An 18,753-nucleotide genomic window follows, 5' to 3' on the forward strand; every position below is an offset into this window, starting at 1 on the left:
TTGATGATTCTGGTCACTAAACAACGACAAGGCACATAAATTTTCTGCCTAGTTTTTCTTTTTCTCTAGCGTTAGAAAAGTAGTGTGGAGGAGTATCCACCCCCTTCCTCCAAATAGTAGGCTTATTATTTTGGTACAAGACATAACTCAAGGGTTTCAAACAAACAAGTATTCCTACATCTGATGTAGGATTATCAATTACAATCCTGAGATATTAACACACCAACCAGCTAATGCTTGGGTATATATATGTATCAATGAGAAGCAAAAGCACATATATATATATATAGACATATACATATGTCACCCTTGGCCTTGAGGCAAAGGAAGACTCCTTGCAGTTGAGCAATTAAAATTAAGGCAACAGATCCCACTATGTGCACCATCCATCGCCTTCTGTTACTTCTCTCTCTTCTTCCTCTGATTGTCTGACGGTCTATGTCTACACATAAAGCAACAGATTTAGATGTCACTGCGGGTGAGGTGGTTTTGGACCTCACCTTGATTGTCTAAGGGCATGTACTGTGCCATGATCGACCTTATCTCTGAATCCATGTATCTCTGCACCCATCGTCATCAAACACTCACATTAGGAAATAACATATTAAAACCAACTGCTATACGCTTATATATACACCAGCACATATATATACCTCCCCCTTCATTAATTATGCAACCAGTTTAAACAAGAGAGCAGACCTATAAGAGTAAGGCTAATATTATTTGAAAATAAGATAAAAGAAGCGCATTTTGTACCCGGATTCTGTACTTGTAAACGGCATAACCCCCAACTCCAGTAAGAGCCAGTCCCAATATGATTGCCCACACAAAGTTCCAACCAGCTGACTCTCTCCCATTTTTACCTGCATTCCCAGTAACAGTGACTTTCTGTCAGATTTCAGACACACCACATTGCAGGGAAACAATTGGCATCTTCCTGAATACCATGAACTCCTTATTAAAGTTTGAATCAAGGAGGTCTCCTCATTATCTTCTCCATTTTGTGATATCCTTGCTTAGTGTGATCAACTTCAGCAGGAATTTCCATTTACAGTTTCTTTTTTTGAATGTCCAACCGTTGTTCAAACTTACAAGAAAATAAGAAGTTATAGACAGAGTACGGAAAAACAGACTATAACACAAGATATAGCTTTCATTAAGGTATTTTAGTTAAACAAGAAACTGTTAACACGGTTCGAATAAAAATGCAGAAAAGAATAACAAAGAACTTCCAGTTCTCTTTTCCTCATTCTAATTAAAAATATAACAGGACGTAACGGCCAAAAGCAACAATTTCCTTGCTTTCCTTGCATTCGTCCAAATGTGGAACATGCCCAAAAAGTAAGAGATAGTGTTATATGAGTGAGCAATACAGAACCACAAGTGTAACTGTTCAAGTATTGGGAATAACGGGGAACTACAAATTCAAGTATTAACACTTCTCAAAACAAAACTATGTTACCCAGCACAACTGCACAAGGACTGTTCCATTAAGTCGTGCCAGTACACTACCTTGTCAACTATGTGGTACACTAGGGGTTTACCTCTTCAGTAAATTACTTTAAGCTGTAGGTCGCCCTGAACTCTTTTTGCAGAAACTTAATTCTTGTTATGCTTATAAAGAGATAAACACGACTCGAACTTATTAAATCTGAATTTCAAATAATAAATATTTTAACTAGTTAGAAAATCTGGTAGAAAAACTACTTGACTACTTCAAGATAATAAAGGAAAGTAGGAGGGGTTAAGATAGCAAGATGACCTAGAAACAGCTGCAAGTCCTATAAAACGGTACTGATTTGGCATAGTTGGAAAATTTTCAACTACTTACTGAGCACGCTGAGAAAGTTTTCCCATCTTGAGTTTTCTTCCAGCAGCCTCCATTGTTAATTTTACACCGTAGAGCTCCTGAAGCTTTTGAATCATGACAAAGAGTTGATTAGATGAAAGGGTATTCAACGTGTTTAAATTGCTTAATGTCGTTTTGCACTAATGAAGCTATACCCTTAATCTCTACTTTTACTATAACTAGGTTCCCACCGCGCCCTACGGGCGCGGTAGATCCCTTTTGGCTAACGCCGTCGAGATAGAATGTGGTGAGACAATTTATTTATCGCGGGCGACTACATCTAAGCGGTGCACGTATATCGGGTCAATGCATATACCAAGATGTCCATACATCACAAAATTTATTTCCATGCCATATACCATCATACAGAGACCTTTAATTCGCATATTCTATGCAAATTACAGGTCTCTTTGTGATCCTAGATGTCCTAAAAATGAATTTTATGATATATGGACATCTTGGTATATGCATTGACCCGATATACGTGCACCGCTTAGATGTAGTCGCCCGCGATATATAAATTGTCTCACCACATTCTATCTCGACGGCGTTAGCCAAAAGGGATCTACCGCGCCCGTAGGGCGCGGTGGGAACCTAGTTAATTATACATTGGTTTGGTTTGTGTTAATCTGAAAAATACATGCAACGTAATCTATATCAAAATTAGTGACTCCATCGAAAAAATAAACACGTAAAAAATAATTTTATACATATGGAGAGAGATAAATTCGAAAAGCAAACTATGTGCAAAAGATATACCAAAACTACATAACAAATTAAATTGTTTACATATAAGAATATTGAGAAGAAAAGGAGAGTATAGTGGAGAAGAAGATAAATCTAAAGTTCATTGGTGTTGATGTTTCTTTCTTTGAAATTGCAATACCTGTAAAAAAAATTAAAGTTAATTAATAAAAATTGTACAAAAATGGACCTACCAAATTATAAGAAGAAAGCAGAAATAAATTTATTTCCAGGGAGAGAGCAATAGCAGAAGAATTAACATTAAGAACTTCAAAAGAACTTACGAATTGAATTAACTTACCAAAACACCATTCAGTTATCTGCATTAGACATTTCAATAACATTAATCAAAACACCATTCAAAACATTAAGTTATCTGCATCACTTAAACAATGAAGAAAATAATAACATACCTCCACATGTTCTCTAACTTCTTGAACCACCAGTTTGAGTGCCTCTCCTACCTTCTTCTTTGTCTGTCCAACACATATTACAAACCAAGTTAAAATCGATTAATAATTATTTTGAGATGCATGCCATAGGTAGTGAAGAAGATGGTTGAAGAACCATTGAAACCTATTCAAGTAGGCCAATAACATTAACATAGTAAATAAGGCAAGATTGAATAAAGATTCCGAGAGATATGAGAGGTAGTTTTCATTTTCTTCCCCACTATTATCTCTTACTCCCACGATTTTCTCCCATAACAATAGAGTATCAAGTAAAAGTCGAGAATGACCTTATAGTTAATTGGTTAAAAATTAACACATCTGATAATTTTTAACATAAATGAGGGTATAAAAGTACAATAGTAGTTTGGAAAAGTTACATAATTTATTTTTGAGAACCTCCATCGTGTGATGAGAAGATCTAAAAGTGGTCGTGGGGTGGTCAGAGATTTTAACTGATTTAACTATTGACGTTAATACCCTTTTGTTTTGATACGAATTACAGGAAGAAGATTTTATATCATCCGTCGGATGTGTTCCCAACAAAATCTCTAAAATAAAATGGACGGTCAGACTTATCCCCTGGATAACCGACTGAGCTGTTTTAATATAATAGATGAAGAAATAGTCCAAAACCACAATTAATCAACATCTCGAGATAGGTTATGGCTCATGAGGATGACATACAAAATACCAAAATTTTGATCAAGTTGAAAAAAAAACCTTCACATCGGGTATATCCAACACCAACAAACTTTACTCCTTCCACAACAGGGCATTCACATACTCTACCTCGAATCTTTTAAAAGTCATGAAGTTTTATTAGGAGAGAGAAGCTCTGACTCCTGCGTTAGTTTTCCGGCAACATAATCTTCCTCTGAGATCGCAGTGTACCACTCCACCGCTAACACCATTGCACAGAACTAATCTTCTGGTATAGCGCAGTTTGGTAGACTGAGTGCATCGACTTGGATTTAACCTTGTTGTGGGGTGGTGTCGGAAAAGGTGTGCTCTTCTTCTGTTTTCCGACAGCATCTCTCCCCTTGAGATCGCAGTTCACCAGCCCACCGCTACTGCTATAGCACAGGATCTTCGATTCCGGTATAGCGCCGTCTGGTGTACTGAGTGCATCGATAGGGGGTACCGTCTTGCCGGAGTTTAGTTGAAGGCAACCATGAACCGGAAAACAAAATAAAGCAGAAACGGCTTCTCTTATCTAGACTAAGGAATGGTAGGTGTCCTATCTCAGAACTAGGATACTTCAGGGAATGGGTGATAGACTTACCCCAGAATGGTGTCTCTAGCCTCTCAGATTTCCTGGAGGCTATGTCGATCGTAGACAAAAAAACATCAGTATCAAAAAGATGTCAAGGTTTAGGGATGGTTCTTGCCTTTGGTTGTCGGAAAGCATGATGAACAAAAGGGGTGAGTACATATGGGCACATAAAGTGGGAGAAGGAGACAATAGCAAGAAGTCTATCTATATTCCGATGGGAGTAAAAGCTAATGGATGGACAACTATGGCGGCAGAGCTAAGGCATGTGATGGAGGTGAAACATCAAGTGAAACAGAGCATACCTCAACTTCTGGGGAAGGGCGTTAATCTTACTCCCTATGCCAGAATTCACCTGGAGAAGGTGAAGGGTCAAGGAGGTCATGACCAATAGTAATAGGTTCAGCCCCCTAGCCGGCCTCAAGGAGAACCAATCGGCGCAACAGCATAAAGTAGACCTGGATAGCCGTGTGTCTTCAAATGGATGGCCCAGAGACAACCCCTACGCCTTTAAAACCAGGCTACAGCCGAGAGGTAACCACCGAAACTCACCCAGTTCTACTTCATCTCTCTCTAAACCCTCTTCCTCTAACCCTATTATGGCTATATCTGAGATTTACGCTATGGATTGGTCTAAAACCATAGTGGTTTCGTTTGAATCTCATGGTAGCTTTTGGCATGAGATTAAGGAAGTGGTTAGCAACATCATCGGTGCCAAGGATATTGAGATACTTCTCTTCTCAGACGGCGCAGCTATCATTAAGTCTAATTCAGTCTCCATGTGTGGGAAATCACGCTTAGAAGGAACCTCAACGACTGGGAGGTACAACAGTACATCCAGCTCCTGAACATCATTCAAGGGGTCAGGCTTTCGGAGGATGAGGACTCGAAAATCTGGGCTATGGAGGAGCAAGATCCTTTTTCAGTCTCAAATTGCTACAAGAGGCTTGATCAGGATGATTCCATTCTCGACAACTGCGAATCGAGAATGATTTGGGCTAAAGCCCTCCCCCCGAGAGTTGGTTTCTTTGTTTGGGCTATGCTTCTCCGCAAAATCCCAACTGTGGACGCCCTTAGGGGAAGAGGTTTCCAAATGCCAAATAGATGCATCCTATGCAAAGCTGAGGAGGAAATTTTGGATCATTTATTTCTGAATTGCAATATAGCTGCAGGCATCTGGAGCTATTTCTCAATATCTCTAGCTACCCATTGGTGCTATCCGAGTAAAGCCAACACTATGATCACTCAATGGGATGGCCTTTGCAAAAAATGTAAGAGGAAAGAAGTATGGCAGCTGGTGCCAGCAGCCATTATGTGGAACATTTGGGCAGACAGAAACAACAAAATCTTCAAGGATAAGAACCTGAATTCGAATGTGGATGTTGAAGATATTAAAGGAACTTTATATGCTTGGATTAAAAAATTAGATAAGTATAAAGATGGAACTTTCCTAGATGTTGTTGTAAACTGGGAGGCTTGGATGTCGTGAGAGGTTCTATTCTTAGCCTCCCCCCCCCCCCCCCCACCCCCCTTTTTTGTAAATAGTTTTTTCCTTCAATATATTCAGTCTGAGTTTCAAAAAAAAACATACTCTACCTCGAAACGTATCCTACATGAGAAGTCATGCATGATAACAGATCAGACAAGAACATAATGTCTAGTTAAAAAGATCAATCAAATATGAGTGTACAACATGAGTTCATAATCAATTCACATAGAACACAAAAATGAACAAGAACTAAACCTGTTCCCATATAATATGGAATATTACAGTTTTAATCAGTATAAAAGATTTGCGGGCAAGCTTCGAACGAAAATAAAACCTAAAAACTGAAAAGAATCTTCTAAACTAGCATAAGTAAACGTACCTTAATCAGGTCAACAATATGTAACTGCTATATTTAAAGCCCATAATGCTTTGAGCAAGTACTTAAACTTCTATAAGTTTGAATCAACCAGACCACCAAGCAAAGAAATGTATAGATAAGAAAACTTACTCTGCACGCTGTCTCATTAGCAGCCTTATCTTGCCAGCACCCGCCATTGTTCTCCAAACACTCATTTGTTTCTATTCCCGTGCCTCAATTAATTTACGTAGTAATATGAAGTCCTCATGCAAAACTTATAGGCTAACTAATAAGGAAATCAGTTAAGCGAACATAAGCTTATATTGATTTTGTGAACAGGAACTTGAAGTCAAAAAGCATTAAGCGCTGACACTTCTAATCAAAATGCCACCACGTTCTATCTCTTTGATTGTACAAGAGAAAGGCTAATGGCGAGAAATGAGGTTCTTCTTCAGAACTTCAGATGGTAGAAAAGAATCATGAGTAAGTAAGAGCACAATAACAGAAGCTCGTTGACTGGCAGTCTACTTCGAAAATGAACACTACCAAAATAGCTTAAGGAGTGAGAAAGAGATCAAGAATTCTGTATTACCATCACTTAAGCAGACAGATGGCTCAGTAGTCTCCTGGAAACCAGCACATATTGCTTTGAGCACTGCACCTCTGTCCAACTTATCTGAACCCAGGGAACTAGAAGATTACACGAGGTGCTTCTCCATCTAATGAACAATCATATCCATTTTGAGAAGAGAGAAAAATAACAAAAAGAGCATGAGTAACCAATCACAGATTTAAGCTACCTCTATATTGTCTGTTGTTGATTACGGGAGTGGGCAATATAGTCTAACATCTCCTCGAGGACCTTTTCCAATCTAAAAGCTGGCAGTAAGATCCATTAAATGGTAAGAAGCAAAAATAGATGAACACTTGTTACGAAAATGGCAAAAGTGATAAACTTCACCTGGGCATCCTGCTCCGCTTTAAGCACTGATTCTCCATATGGGCTTCAGGATCTCCTATACACTGATTTATCTTCTTGAGGTCAATGCCTAACCATTAGAACAAAATGTACGTTGTCATGTAATGATGTAAGGATCTTGGACTTTCATGTAATCATGTGATTATCACGTATAAGAGATATGATGATTAAGTGGGTCATCCAGCTTGAGGTATTTCATGTGGACAAATAACTTAAGAAACATACAAAAATAACTCGTACCCATAAATGCATAAATGACCATAAACATTGTGGAGGAGATAATGACTAATCGTACCAAGGGATTTGATAACTTGATCTTCACACTGCTTTGTATACTTTTTCTCTTTCATGGGGCATCTAATTGCAAAGTCAGTTACGTAGTCCCACCATAACCATGGTTTGCCGCTTTCATTAGCAACTTTAAACAAAAAAACCTGCCTTAAGTTCTGAACAACGACATCTTTGCCATCATACCCCCAGCTGAAATCCTGCTCAGGATCAGGAGCACAGTATCGACCATAGTTGATGCATTAAGTTTTTCACTGTCTGATCAAGATAAAAGCTAATCTTCCGGGCAAGGAATGAAATTTCGGTTTCGGTGGAAATTTCGGTCGGTCCAAAAGTGGAAACGTTTCGTAGAAATGTTTCGGTCAGTGTGGAAATCTTACAAATCTACAGAAATGATAGAACTATGATGCAATTGTGTACAACAAGATTGTTAAATCATAATGAAGCATAAAAATGATGTTTAACATTTTCTATTAGTTTGAGGGAGTATTAACAATTACACAGTTACTTCCGGGGGTAAATTGAATAATTTTTTGGCTATAACACCCAAAAGATAACATTCTTACTGATAATAATTAACAAACTATGTTAGTTTGAGAAGATATCGTCAATTACACAGTTATATTAGAGGTGTTACGAAGATAAAATCAATTTAGGCAGTTAAGTCAAGGCGTAAATCATTCAAATAGATTTAAAAACCATGAAAACATAACATAAAAATCAAGAAAGATCTAAGAGAAATGAAGATGAAAAAGACGAAGAAATGGATATGTTTCTAGTATTAGTTTCTACGGTTTTTTTGCTAGACTTCTACTATGTCGGTCGAAATTTTCATCATGTCGGTGGAAATTTCGATATTTCCCACAACTTCGGTGGAAATTTCGATCATGTCGGTGGAAACTATGCAGGAAATAGTTGTAAGTGTTATTTCGTGCACCTAATCTCATTTTAGGAAACGTTTCGCGAAATTTCGGTGAAATTTAAGGAAGTTTCATTCCTTGCTTCCGGGCAGTACCAAGTGATGTAGTGTGGTCTGAACTGAGTGTAACCCTTTTGGCCAAGTATCTGAGCTGCTCCTTTGAAGTCTTTGACAAAGTCAATCTGAGTGTCACACTTAGGTCCGCAATCATCATTGCTGTTTGTCCACAACTCATACTCGACACAGTCGTCAAGGTGGGAAGTGCTTCCCTCCAATCCAAATTAATATTAACGATGCCCACGTTTGATAGAGCCTTCTTGATGCGATCTTCAAGTGTTTTGCTAATTAGTGTGATTGGGATGGTAATGTTCAGCAGGTACTCCGCACTGGAGTTATCAGAGGTTCAATCCCCTGTCATCCGCAACAAGGACGGCCGCTACCCCAGCATTCTGTGCATTCTATGCCTTCAACATGAAGTAACAATCTGCCAACAGGACATCCTTGACAGTCGAAAATCAGTTCAAGCTACGTTTCTTGAACGTAACCACCCGACAATATCACTGGACCAAAATTGAAAGTAAAGGAGAAGTTGTCATGTAACAAAAGAGTAGTGCCTTTAATGTATCAAATTCACATTAACAGAACTTATATTCACATCAATAAATGTGTAAACACACACGCATATAAATGAGAGTTAGGAAGTATGAACTATTTCCAAGTGGGAAAATTTGATGAGTAATGATAGATAACAAGAAAAAGCAGACAGATTATGGACATGTGTGGCTTGCCGTGATTTGTCTTTCCAATAATTCTGATTCACTGAAGCGCGAATCACGTATGATTTTTGTCTAGAGTCTGAATGATTTTTCTTCTTTCCTGGCATTTCTCAAATTTGACTTACAATTACAAAAATAGAAACATGTGATCACAATCAATAGATTAAGAAAAGAACCTCCTCTATCGGCAAGAAGAAAAGTTGGGAGACCAACAGGCTTGGATTTGAAAGAGATATCAACCTCATTGAAACCCTTGCAAGCTTTGGTATTCAATTTGGGATAAATGACTTTCCCAACAATTGTACCTCCATACTGAGGAACCCCAAAATTACCAGTTGCACAAAAAGGAATGAGTAAGAAATCGTTTTCCCACCTTCTTGATGGTAAAATTTGTTTGGTGTTTTTCTAACCTGTTTGCCCATGAGAAAGTGAGTTCACACTTTGTAGGTCTAAACAAACAGCGGAAAACCGATTTTCTTAGGACAATTGGTTTTCCCACTTAATTTTCACACGTAACAAACGGGCCCTTAAGATCAACTTCAATCAAGAAATTTTCTACCAAACTTTGAATGAGATAACTTCAGGATGCTTTAAGAGAAGTACTAAAACGTTTCCCAGGACCCAACTCCCAACACAAACTCCCAACACTAGTAGTCTAGTAGTCTATAGTTTATTCAACCCATGAATTTGTATTATCTCTTCAACTCTAGTAGTCTATGTCAAAAAGAACTTTTAAACCACATTAAGAAGAGGTGGAAGATAAAGGACTTAACCAAGTGGGTTAGCTAAAAAAAGTAACGAGTCAGGTTACGTGTGACACAAAGTTAGAGTGGGCGTAAGAAATAAAAAATGCATCTCTTAAAGTTCAACTCTTGATTTGCTACATGTCCCTAAAAAATCAAATCCATGAATTAGTTACTGGTCATGCTCGCCTTGTGTTCCAACTCTCATTTGTGCATGTCCCATTGTCCCTAAGAACCAAATTCACAAGCTCCAATTCAAGGATAGGAAAAGACAGACAGAACGAGTTTATGACTTTGGTAATTACGAAGATTTTCCAAGTAAGATGTTCTAATCTTGAATCTCGAATGGGGTTTGGTAGATTATTGTCATCTTGATGCTTGGTACAACTCTTTTAGTATGAATTTTAATAGTTGGATAACCACATTACTAAACATAATTTCTCTACAACTTTCTCACCCCTGCTTTTGCTCAGATGCTTCTTTAAGTACTTTCTGAACACACAGAAGCCGAATAACATAGCTTTCGAGCATTACAGTATAAGATTCATCCTTCCCCGCAATCCCACCATGTTCCTCGGATTTTGTACTGTCTCTTTTTCCTGCAATCACTGCTCACAAACTACTTAAAAAGTTTTCTTTTCTTTTAAGATGAAAATTTCAGCATTCTGATGGACCAGATTACATTCTAACAAGTCAATATCTTTATCTTTTTTCTTTGTTTAAAACGTTATAACAAAACCAAACTTATGAGATAAAATGGATAATTGAAATACCTGTATTCCCACCTTGTGAAAATGGAAACCCATCATCAAACTGATATCTGGAAGATAGTGAAAATACAAAGAAAGAGTAAGTATTTCATGAAAGGTTGTTAGAAAGAAATAAGAAAACCCATTGATAAACACAGAAGTAATTATACACACACACACACACACACACGTGCCTGTGTGTGTGTGTGTGTGTGTGTGATATAATTACTTTTTATCGTTGATCTCAAGCTTGCCAGGAAGCTCCTTTATAGCCGACGATGTCTCTTCTACATGCTCCACAGATTGTCTTCTTTCTTGCTCCTTAATAAGCTCTTGACTTTCATCTTTTGTTCCCTTGCTTTCACTGTGTGTGTCCTTATAACTTGCATCATCTACAGTTTTTCCTTTGCCCGCAAACAATCCATTGTTTCCGATTGAAATTCCTTTCTCCTGCTCTTGGATATATCCACAACCAGTTTGTCGGAATGTTGATTTCCCTTCAGATTCTCTGCTGTTGTTTCCCTGCCTGGAAGGAAAAGCTATGTCTCCCTGAGAATCAACAAGGGGGGTGAATGTAGAGACTTTTGTTCGGTCAAGGAACCTTGAGATAGATCAGGTTCAATAGTTGAGAATATATGGGAACACACTTTGCTGGATGATTGCTCGAATACAGGATTTTCAAAGTCGAAGGGAGTACATGCTTGAGGGAAGCATCAGTTTTGGTTCTCTTGCCATGTGGTTGTGTATTAATTCGAAATTTGGTATCTGAATATGCATTTAATATATCGTCTGATCCATACTTCCATTTGGAAGATGTTTGATCTGACTCCAAAAAAGTCCTGCGAAAAAGAATCAAGACCTGACTCCCTTTCAGTTGAAGTGTATTTTTCCTCATATAAAGTGGACTTTCTCCTAAATCCTTCGTCACATTCCAGAACTCTTTTACTTGATTGACTGGTTTTTTCCTCGAGACCTTCATCACCCCTGTATGCTTTCCTGACCCATCAAGACCCTTTACTCTGTGAATATCTATGTACCCTCTTTGTTCGCCAAATAAGTCCTCTGTTCCAAAATGTTTCCTTGACTCTGGCAAACCTCTGTGTTATGTTTTCCTTTGCTATTATGCTGAATGGTTAGCTCTTTGACCCCAAACTATCAAGAGCCAAAGAAGGAATCAGCAATTCTTTGATAAAATAGCCCTATAACAATAAAACTTGTTCCACAAATCATCTCTTCATTATTATAAGGATAACCTGCAGCACAGGAGGACGACTCTTCGCTGTACAAAATAGGAAACAGTAAAATAAATAACCAAGAATCAATTGGTGAGAGAGAAAGAGACAAACTTATGATATGTTGATTGCCTTACTGCACTCGGGGTTGAAAACGGAATTTACCTCAGCATGCTAATGTTATCCTTCATGTCTTCTGTGGCAAAATACGACCAAGTGGGTAAATCAAAATCCGAGCAGCAATCTACTGTAGGATACCTGCCCGATGAAAAAGAAGGATTCAGCCCTCAATGTATGTGTTTGCTATTCAAGTGCTATTACGAGAAAATGTTAGATACCTTTTTCCATATAAAGTGAAGTCATTATCCTTTTCTGAAGGCAGGTGCTTGAAATGTGGAGGACTCGACTCTAATTCACAGTCAAAAAAGTTAATCATTGCCTGTGCTAACAATTTCAATATGTCCTCTTAATTTTCTTAAAAGCTGTCATTGCAAGTTCTAGCAATTCCAATGCACGTCCTTTCTTCTTTTTCTAAAGTGAAGCATTTTATCTACTTAGCCTCGAGTAATCTTCTCATGCATAATCTGCCATCGTCCTAAGTAGCAAAATCGTAGCAGCTTTTATAGAAGTTACCTTGTCACTTCTTGGATTTTGTTTTCCAAATATGGTTTTGGCCTCCATTTGCTAGTAACTGGGAATGAGGCTCGATCTCCAAGACCACTTACAAGAAAAAGTTGGTCTCGTTGGATTTCTAAGCCTCTACGGGATCTACCACTTTCTTAGAGTGGTAGATCTTGATCCTGACAGGCCATACAAGTACACAATTGGTTGGGTTCAACCCGTTATCCAACCCAATCTGTTTTTATCGCATTAGAACACTAAAATGATAGGATAAGATGTTAATGGTCAAGGGGCTTTCAAACCATAATAGCTCCCTGTCTGACAGATAACCCACTTATTGGCTCTGTATAATGTAAAAGTATCTGGAGAGAACAAAATTACGAAACATAATTCATTTTGATTTCTTTCAAATATTGAACATTTACCTAAGATGTTGAAATCTTCATGTGCTCTCTTTGCATTTCTACAATGATGTAGAAGTATGGTCATGGAACTGATCTCACAAAAGCATAAGAACTTATAACACACACCTTGTATTCCATATAGAGGCATCCTCGAAAGCAAAGTCATGCAAGTCAGACGTTCTCTTTCTAAAAGAATCAGTAGAACTATAATCCACTTCAAATGGTTGAATATTGATAGATGCAGCCAAGGTCCTCATATCAGGTGAAAAGATAGAACTAGCTGGTGAACATAAGAAAAATTCCTTTGTGAATAAACAAATAAGTCAAACAGCAAGATTAACATTATAATAACGGCAGACCAAAAGAACAACAATAAAATTATTACGACAATCATATTAGATCACTTGTCATACAGAATTTAGTTGCTAAAAATCTCAACCCTAGATCTAAACAGATTAAAACCTATAAATAAGACTGCTTTTAAATGTTTCAAGGTGTATCATATGATATATTCTCTACTTTGAGATGAGTGCTTTCATTGCATTGAAGTAAGAATGTTCTACCATTCCATGGGTCTTCACTAGAATCTTCGAAATTGTCGTAGAAAGACCCTTTATTATTGAAAAAGTTGCCTGTGTAACAATCGCTACCATCCTGAGACATGCAACCATTTCCCGTGGGACCACTGCTACTCATATTGCGAGGGGTATCCCCCATGTCCCTAGTGTTGAATGGTAACTCTGAATAACTGCAACCAAATGGCTTCTGGATACCATGTAATATTGCATTCTGCGTTTTATACATCATTTGAGTTTCTTCAATCAATTACAGTTGACGTAGCTAATATTAGACAAAGTATATTAGAAAAGTATGAAATGATAACGACCTGGAAGAAAATATATATTTTTAAAACGCGAAGAAGGAAATATATTGATTGGTATTATTTCAATTACAGGTACATGTGACCTAAGACAGAAAATGTGGCATAAGCTTCTAACATGATCATTACATATAAAGGCATATATATTAGGAAGCGTCCTCTATGTGTGCTATTTGACATAGATACAGGAATTGATGAATCATCGTACTGCAAAGTATCCAATCCTGTTGGACCACCACTAAGGCACTGTCAGAAAAAGGAACTGCATAGCTACATGAAAGTTTAATGATAGTTAGAACTGATTTCTAAAAGTTTATTAACTGAAAAGGGAGAGTTTAAGAAAACAATAGCATGGAAAATATAGAAGTTAATCCATAGCCTAGTTCGTATATCAAATCTTTTCCAGACCTAAGAAGTCAATGTTAGTATGTTACTAATTCCACGGGAAAAGGAGGAAACTGGCATAGAGAAACTCGTTCTAAGTGAAGATGCAGAAGCAACTACGTACCAATTTAAAATGCAGAATCCAACAGACAGAAGGGTTCTAAATATAAGTCTTACCAGTTCGAGGTCAAAGTCGTCCATCGGGTATTTATTGGACAAGTGGTGTCGATTCACTACCTTCGGTGATGGGCAACCATTCAAGAAGTCTCTAATATAAGATATGCATAAATAATCAAAATTTGAGATGAAATTTTCCGCAGACAACAAATAAAATGGCTTTTTGGTATTAACATGTCATTTATGGGTCAAGGGACAGTTGCAAAATAGGTGGTTCGTCCATTAGAAGATTAATTTAAGGTAATCCAGGCATAGCAGGATTCGGTGGGATCTTTAAGATTATTGTGTTAGGGGTTTTGTGTTGTCATTCAAGACATAGCTTTTGCACAGGATAAAGAATTGTGGAACATCTGGTTATAGTGTAATTCTATCTACTTCATCAAGGCTTTACAGGGTTTTAACATTGTACTATGGTTACCTGCTTTGTTACTTTGGTGAACTAACTGGAGTTTGCATCCTCATTTTACCTAAACCTGACAAGCACGGTGGCATAAGTAAACAAAGAGGTTAAGATATTGACAATCACCCTGAAGTGGCAAATACACTGAATTGCCTGGGCCTGCAAACTGTAGTCATTTTGATCCGTGATACTATGTTCACAAAGCTTTTAAGCTTTCTAGCTTGTGGTTTTCCCGTTCTCCACTATTTGTATCTGTGTCTTAGCTTCTCTTTTAACACTTACAAACATGAGAATATGAAATTTTGCAAAGATTCTTGGAAATTAATCGAGGGAGAAGAAATATTCCACTTTTTGCACGAAAGTCTTCGTACAAGTTGGTGCTTCTGTGCAATATTAATAAAATGCAACAAATGTATGGCTTTTGGATGGACTAAAAGACCAACCTTCAACAGAAAAAGCAACATGAGATTCATGTACTTGACTTTCTTCTGGATTTCCATGTGACTCATCGTCGCCGAGTAAATCAAGAAAAGAAAACTCTAAAATGCAAGAACGGAGAAAAATAAACTAGAGCAACCACCAAATAGGACCCGAAGGTCAGACTTGTATATTCAATGGAAAATCATCAGAGAATCAAGTTAAAAATAAGATCTTATGATTTTCATTGCTGTCTTTCAGCAACCTAACTTATTACCATTGTTCTGGCCTCTGGGGAGAGTACTTTTGAGAATGTTGAAAAGTTGTTACTTTATCAGTATCACCGGATAAAATCCTGTTAGGCAAGCATCATGTAAGTATTCCATATGAAGAAAACATATGCAACTGCAAGACTAAAAACACGCGACATAATTTACGAGACATATGCTCAACGAGAGAAGGTGCTGTCAAATTCAAGGTCGAATATAGTCAATCGGTAGTGCTCGCGTACCTAGTCTTTTCAGACACATCTCTCACTTGCTTCTTAGGGGATACATTATCATCTGTTTCACCTGATGATTAAGTCCCTGTCAGAGATACAAGAGAAATTAGTCACATCACACTCATACAAATGAAATTACACACACGTCAGACTCAGACAAATGAAAGACAAATATGAAACAAGTTGAAAGGCTAAAACCTAGCATGCAAGGTGGCACACAATCATGCATAGATATGGTTTTAAAAGAAAAATAGAAAACATACTATTCTGCTTTGAGAATTGATAGCTTGCAGGTGAAAATCTGAGGACTGGACCTTCCATTGCTTATATCAATATAAAAACAGGCAAAGAAAAGAAAAATAACATAAGTACATTATGAAATAGTCGAATACCAAAAGCCCAAAACTGATGTGATCCCTAAACATGGTTTAGCCATAGGAAAGATAGTATAAACTTAACCTGAACTCTTAAACGAACTCATACAAATTTGGAAAAAAGGAAAACTGACTTTTCTCCTTAGATAGGTGATAGTTAGCTGGCGAAACTTTGAGCGTGGAACCTTCTGCCGCTTTTTCAGCATATACACAGAAAAGGGAAATTAGAACATTGTAAAGATCAGAGAAAGAGTGACACCGAGTAATTACGAGAGTTTAAAAAGAATGAGTTATTCCTCAACAATATTTATTCCTAGGATATATAATATTAACGACACAGCTTGTGAAACCAATTTACATAGGTTTCCTGATTAAATTACATATTCCTCCATCACAGCAAACTAGTAGGTGCACACTCGCTCTTCCCCATTCAAGTATGTCAAACAATTCACAGAAAGTGTGTTACTAAACAAACAAAAAGAACAGTGGGTATTAATATTAATAGATAGTATTACCATTGATGCAATCAAAATTAATCTCACCAGCGTTTTTCTCCAAGCTCAATAAACTTAGGATATCCAGTGATTTAGGCTTTTCAGAGTAGGGGGGAGATGAGTTTATGCCATCAGCATCGATATCGAACTCAGTTGTATGCTTTTGCCTTTTCTTTTGCTCAAAGTACTGCTTTTGCCTAACACATTCATGTGCATTTATTATAATAAAAATGAAATTTGACTAGAAAATTCAGTCTTAGAATCCTTTTCAAGATAAGTAAAATCAGTCAGTAGCCATAGGCCCATAGCCGAGCTGCTGAGCATACACATTGCGAGGATATACATATATATAATATGTGTATAATATTAAGACAAAGAAAAGTATCGATGCTCCTTTTGATTTCCTTGACTGAGTGTATCATCGGGCAGTTAGAATCAAGGGACCATGAATAGAAAAACATATTGTATTAAATTTAATTAACCAAATCTATATAAATACCTAACTGGAGTTACTGGATCTGTGTTGTTTAGAAATCATACGTAATAAACAATGATTGAGGAGTTTTGTTCTTGGCTACTAAGAAGAATAAAGAGAAGGTAGGTTCGAAATTAAATGCTTCGATCGCATGAAACTGAAAATTCTTCAGAAAGAATAGGAATTGTTTGTTTTATTACATAAAGAACACAAGTATTAAGTATGAATGTTCGATCAAAATTCCAGAAGAACATAAACAAACTCTAAATACCTCAAAATAAAACCCTAATTCTTATGCAGCAAGAGAGAGAGAGAGAGAGAGAGACTTACGCCTACGTTCTGAAGAATTCGCAAATCTTTGTAACCGGATCGGAAAATACAAATAACGGTTTCGCTGATCGTCTTCAACAAATCATAACAGGAATTTCGTTTTTCATCAGTCAAAATTGGATATGGATAACTTGGTTAGAACAGTGGAGTGGTATTGAATCTCGAAATGAAGCTAAGAATGAAGAATTAAGATTGAAATTCATTCATTCAAAACACAAACTGTTAAAAGTTCTTCAATCCTTTCTTCAAACCGAAAGGAAATTACAGTCGGTGATAGGAGGAAATGGACTGGCGGGAGATTGCTACTAGAAAAAAAAAAAAAAAAAGAGAGAGAGAGAGATTAAATGGCTTTATGTACTTACGCGGTTCGCGTGTTTGACCATTGCGTATTGCGTGAGCCCCTCCGCCCAGAGATAACAAGTCATCAAAATGGACCATAAAGATGACCAACTTCTATTTTGCCTTTGCCAACAACCCTTGGCTAACCCTTGGCTCAAGTGGTAAGAGATAAGTCTTCCAACTTAAAGGTGAAGGGTTCGAGGCACACGCTTACCAATTCAAAAAAACTTCTATTTTGCCTTCTCTTTTCACTGTTTCTTTAAGTTAACTTTAACAACCGATTTATCTTTTCCTTTTCTACCTCTTTCTTCAAATCTATTTTCTTCCCTGTCTTTTGTCACTTTCTTTTTGGTGTCATTGGAAGTCGGTCGACGACCATTTTTTATAATCTCTTCTTATCCTTCTCACCTCCTCCAACCACCACCACTACTTTCTATGTTCGATCACTAAACCTCCAACATCCACTCTCTAAAATGTTAGCAGATTACACACTTATGTTCCTTTTCTACCTCTTTCTTCAAATCTATTTTCTTCCCTGTCTTTTGTCACTTTCTTTTTGGTGTCATTGGAAGTCGGTCGACGACCATTTTTTATAATCTCTTCTTATCCTTCTCACCTCCTCCAACCACCACCACTACTTTCTATGTTCGATCACTAAACCTCCAACATCCACTCTCTAAAATGTTAGCAGATTACACACTTATGTTATGACTTCCAGAGAGATATCATTGAAATGACTTCTTAAGAAGATGAAGATAAAAAAAATGACTAAAAACTAATTGCATGAAAAAAAGAGAAATATTTGAAAAAAAAATAACTAAAAACTTTAACAACAAAAAAGAATGTATCAAAAAATTATAAAAAAAAATAAAATAATGTAAATATATAGTGTTATCTATAGAAATATACATTTATGTAATAAACAAACACATAGTGATGGAAGCAAGGTACGATATGCTACAATCACAATGCTATATTTTTGGTATCTTTGAAGATAAGTTGCAAACATAAAACAAAAAAAGGAAGATATTGTTTAATGGTTACGTTGAGCATTCACATGTGTGCTCAAAACATACGTACACATGTTTAAAACAACAATCGATTTCTG

The 18,753-nt window shown here is 37.1% G+C and overlaps 1 protein-coding gene across 6 annotated transcripts; it reads right to left on the minus strand.

Moving 5' to 3' along the window:
• Nucleotides 1-80: 80 nt before the first annotated feature.
• Nucleotides 81-17,632, minus strand: LOC147546827 (uncharacterized). Of its 6 annotated transcripts, none has more exons than XM_086673476.1 (22): nucleotides 17,307-17,632; nucleotides 16,550-16,698; nucleotides 15,897-16,201; nucleotides 15,643-15,718; nucleotides 15,409-15,486; nucleotides 15,158-15,253; nucleotides 14,733-14,787; nucleotides 14,315-14,405; nucleotides 13,437-13,662; nucleotides 13,000-13,153; nucleotides 12,895-12,932; nucleotides 12,187-12,256; nucleotides 12,014-12,106; nucleotides 11,870-11,895; nucleotides 10,846-11,768; nucleotides 10,641-10,687; nucleotides 10,325-10,475; nucleotides 7,437-8,908; nucleotides 7,124-7,211; nucleotides 6,963-7,041; nucleotides 6,755-6,881; nucleotides 6,313-6,619 (listed from the first exon to the last, which is right to left on the minus strand). In XM_086673476.1, the coding sequence occupies exons 8-15, from the start codon at nucleotides 14,336-14,338 to the stop codon at nucleotides 11,737-11,739; spliced, it is 663 nt and encodes a 220-aa protein (XP_086529602.1). In that variant the 5' UTR covers nucleotides 14,339-14,405; nucleotides 14,733-14,787; nucleotides 15,158-15,253; nucleotides 15,409-15,486; nucleotides 15,643-15,718; nucleotides 15,897-16,201; nucleotides 16,550-16,698; nucleotides 17,307-17,632; the 3' UTR covers nucleotides 6,313-6,619; nucleotides 6,755-6,881; nucleotides 6,963-7,041; nucleotides 7,124-7,211; nucleotides 7,437-8,908; nucleotides 10,325-10,475; nucleotides 10,641-10,687; nucleotides 10,846-11,736. The 6 variants fall into 6 exon arrangements, with proteins under 6 accessions (XP_086529603.1, XP_086529602.1, XP_086529600.1 ...); XM_086673474.1 differs by having other exon boundaries at nucleotides 7,437-7,629; nucleotides 8,445-8,908; nucleotides 10,846-11,895; XM_086673475.1 differs by having other exon boundaries at nucleotides 10,325-10,466; nucleotides 10,846-11,895.
• Nucleotides 17,633-18,753: the final 1,121 nt, after the last annotated feature.

Source organism: Eschscholzia californica, unplaced genomic scaffold (assembly GCF_041429995.1).
Source record: "Eschscholzia californica isolate CP2 unplaced genomic scaffold, dmEscCali1.0.p SCAF_4, whole genome shotgun sequence".
Taxonomy (NCBI): Eukaryota; Viridiplantae; Streptophyta; class Magnoliopsida; order Ranunculales; family Papaveraceae; genus Eschscholzia; species Eschscholzia californica.

Excerpts from the sequence above, each read along its gene's own strand:
- LOC147546827 (XM_086673475.1), bottom strand. The coding sequence starts at position 14,338 with ATGGACGACTTTGACCTCGAACTG. Across the intron at positions 13,663-14,314 it reads ACGACTTTGACCTCGAACTG|AATGCAATATTACATGGTAT; the intron begins GTAAGACTTATA and ends TATAAAACGCAG. Across the intron at positions 11,896-12,013 it reads GATAACATTAGCATGCTGAG|CGAAGAGTCGTCCTCCTGTG; the intron begins GTAAATTCCGTT and ends TATTTTGTACAG.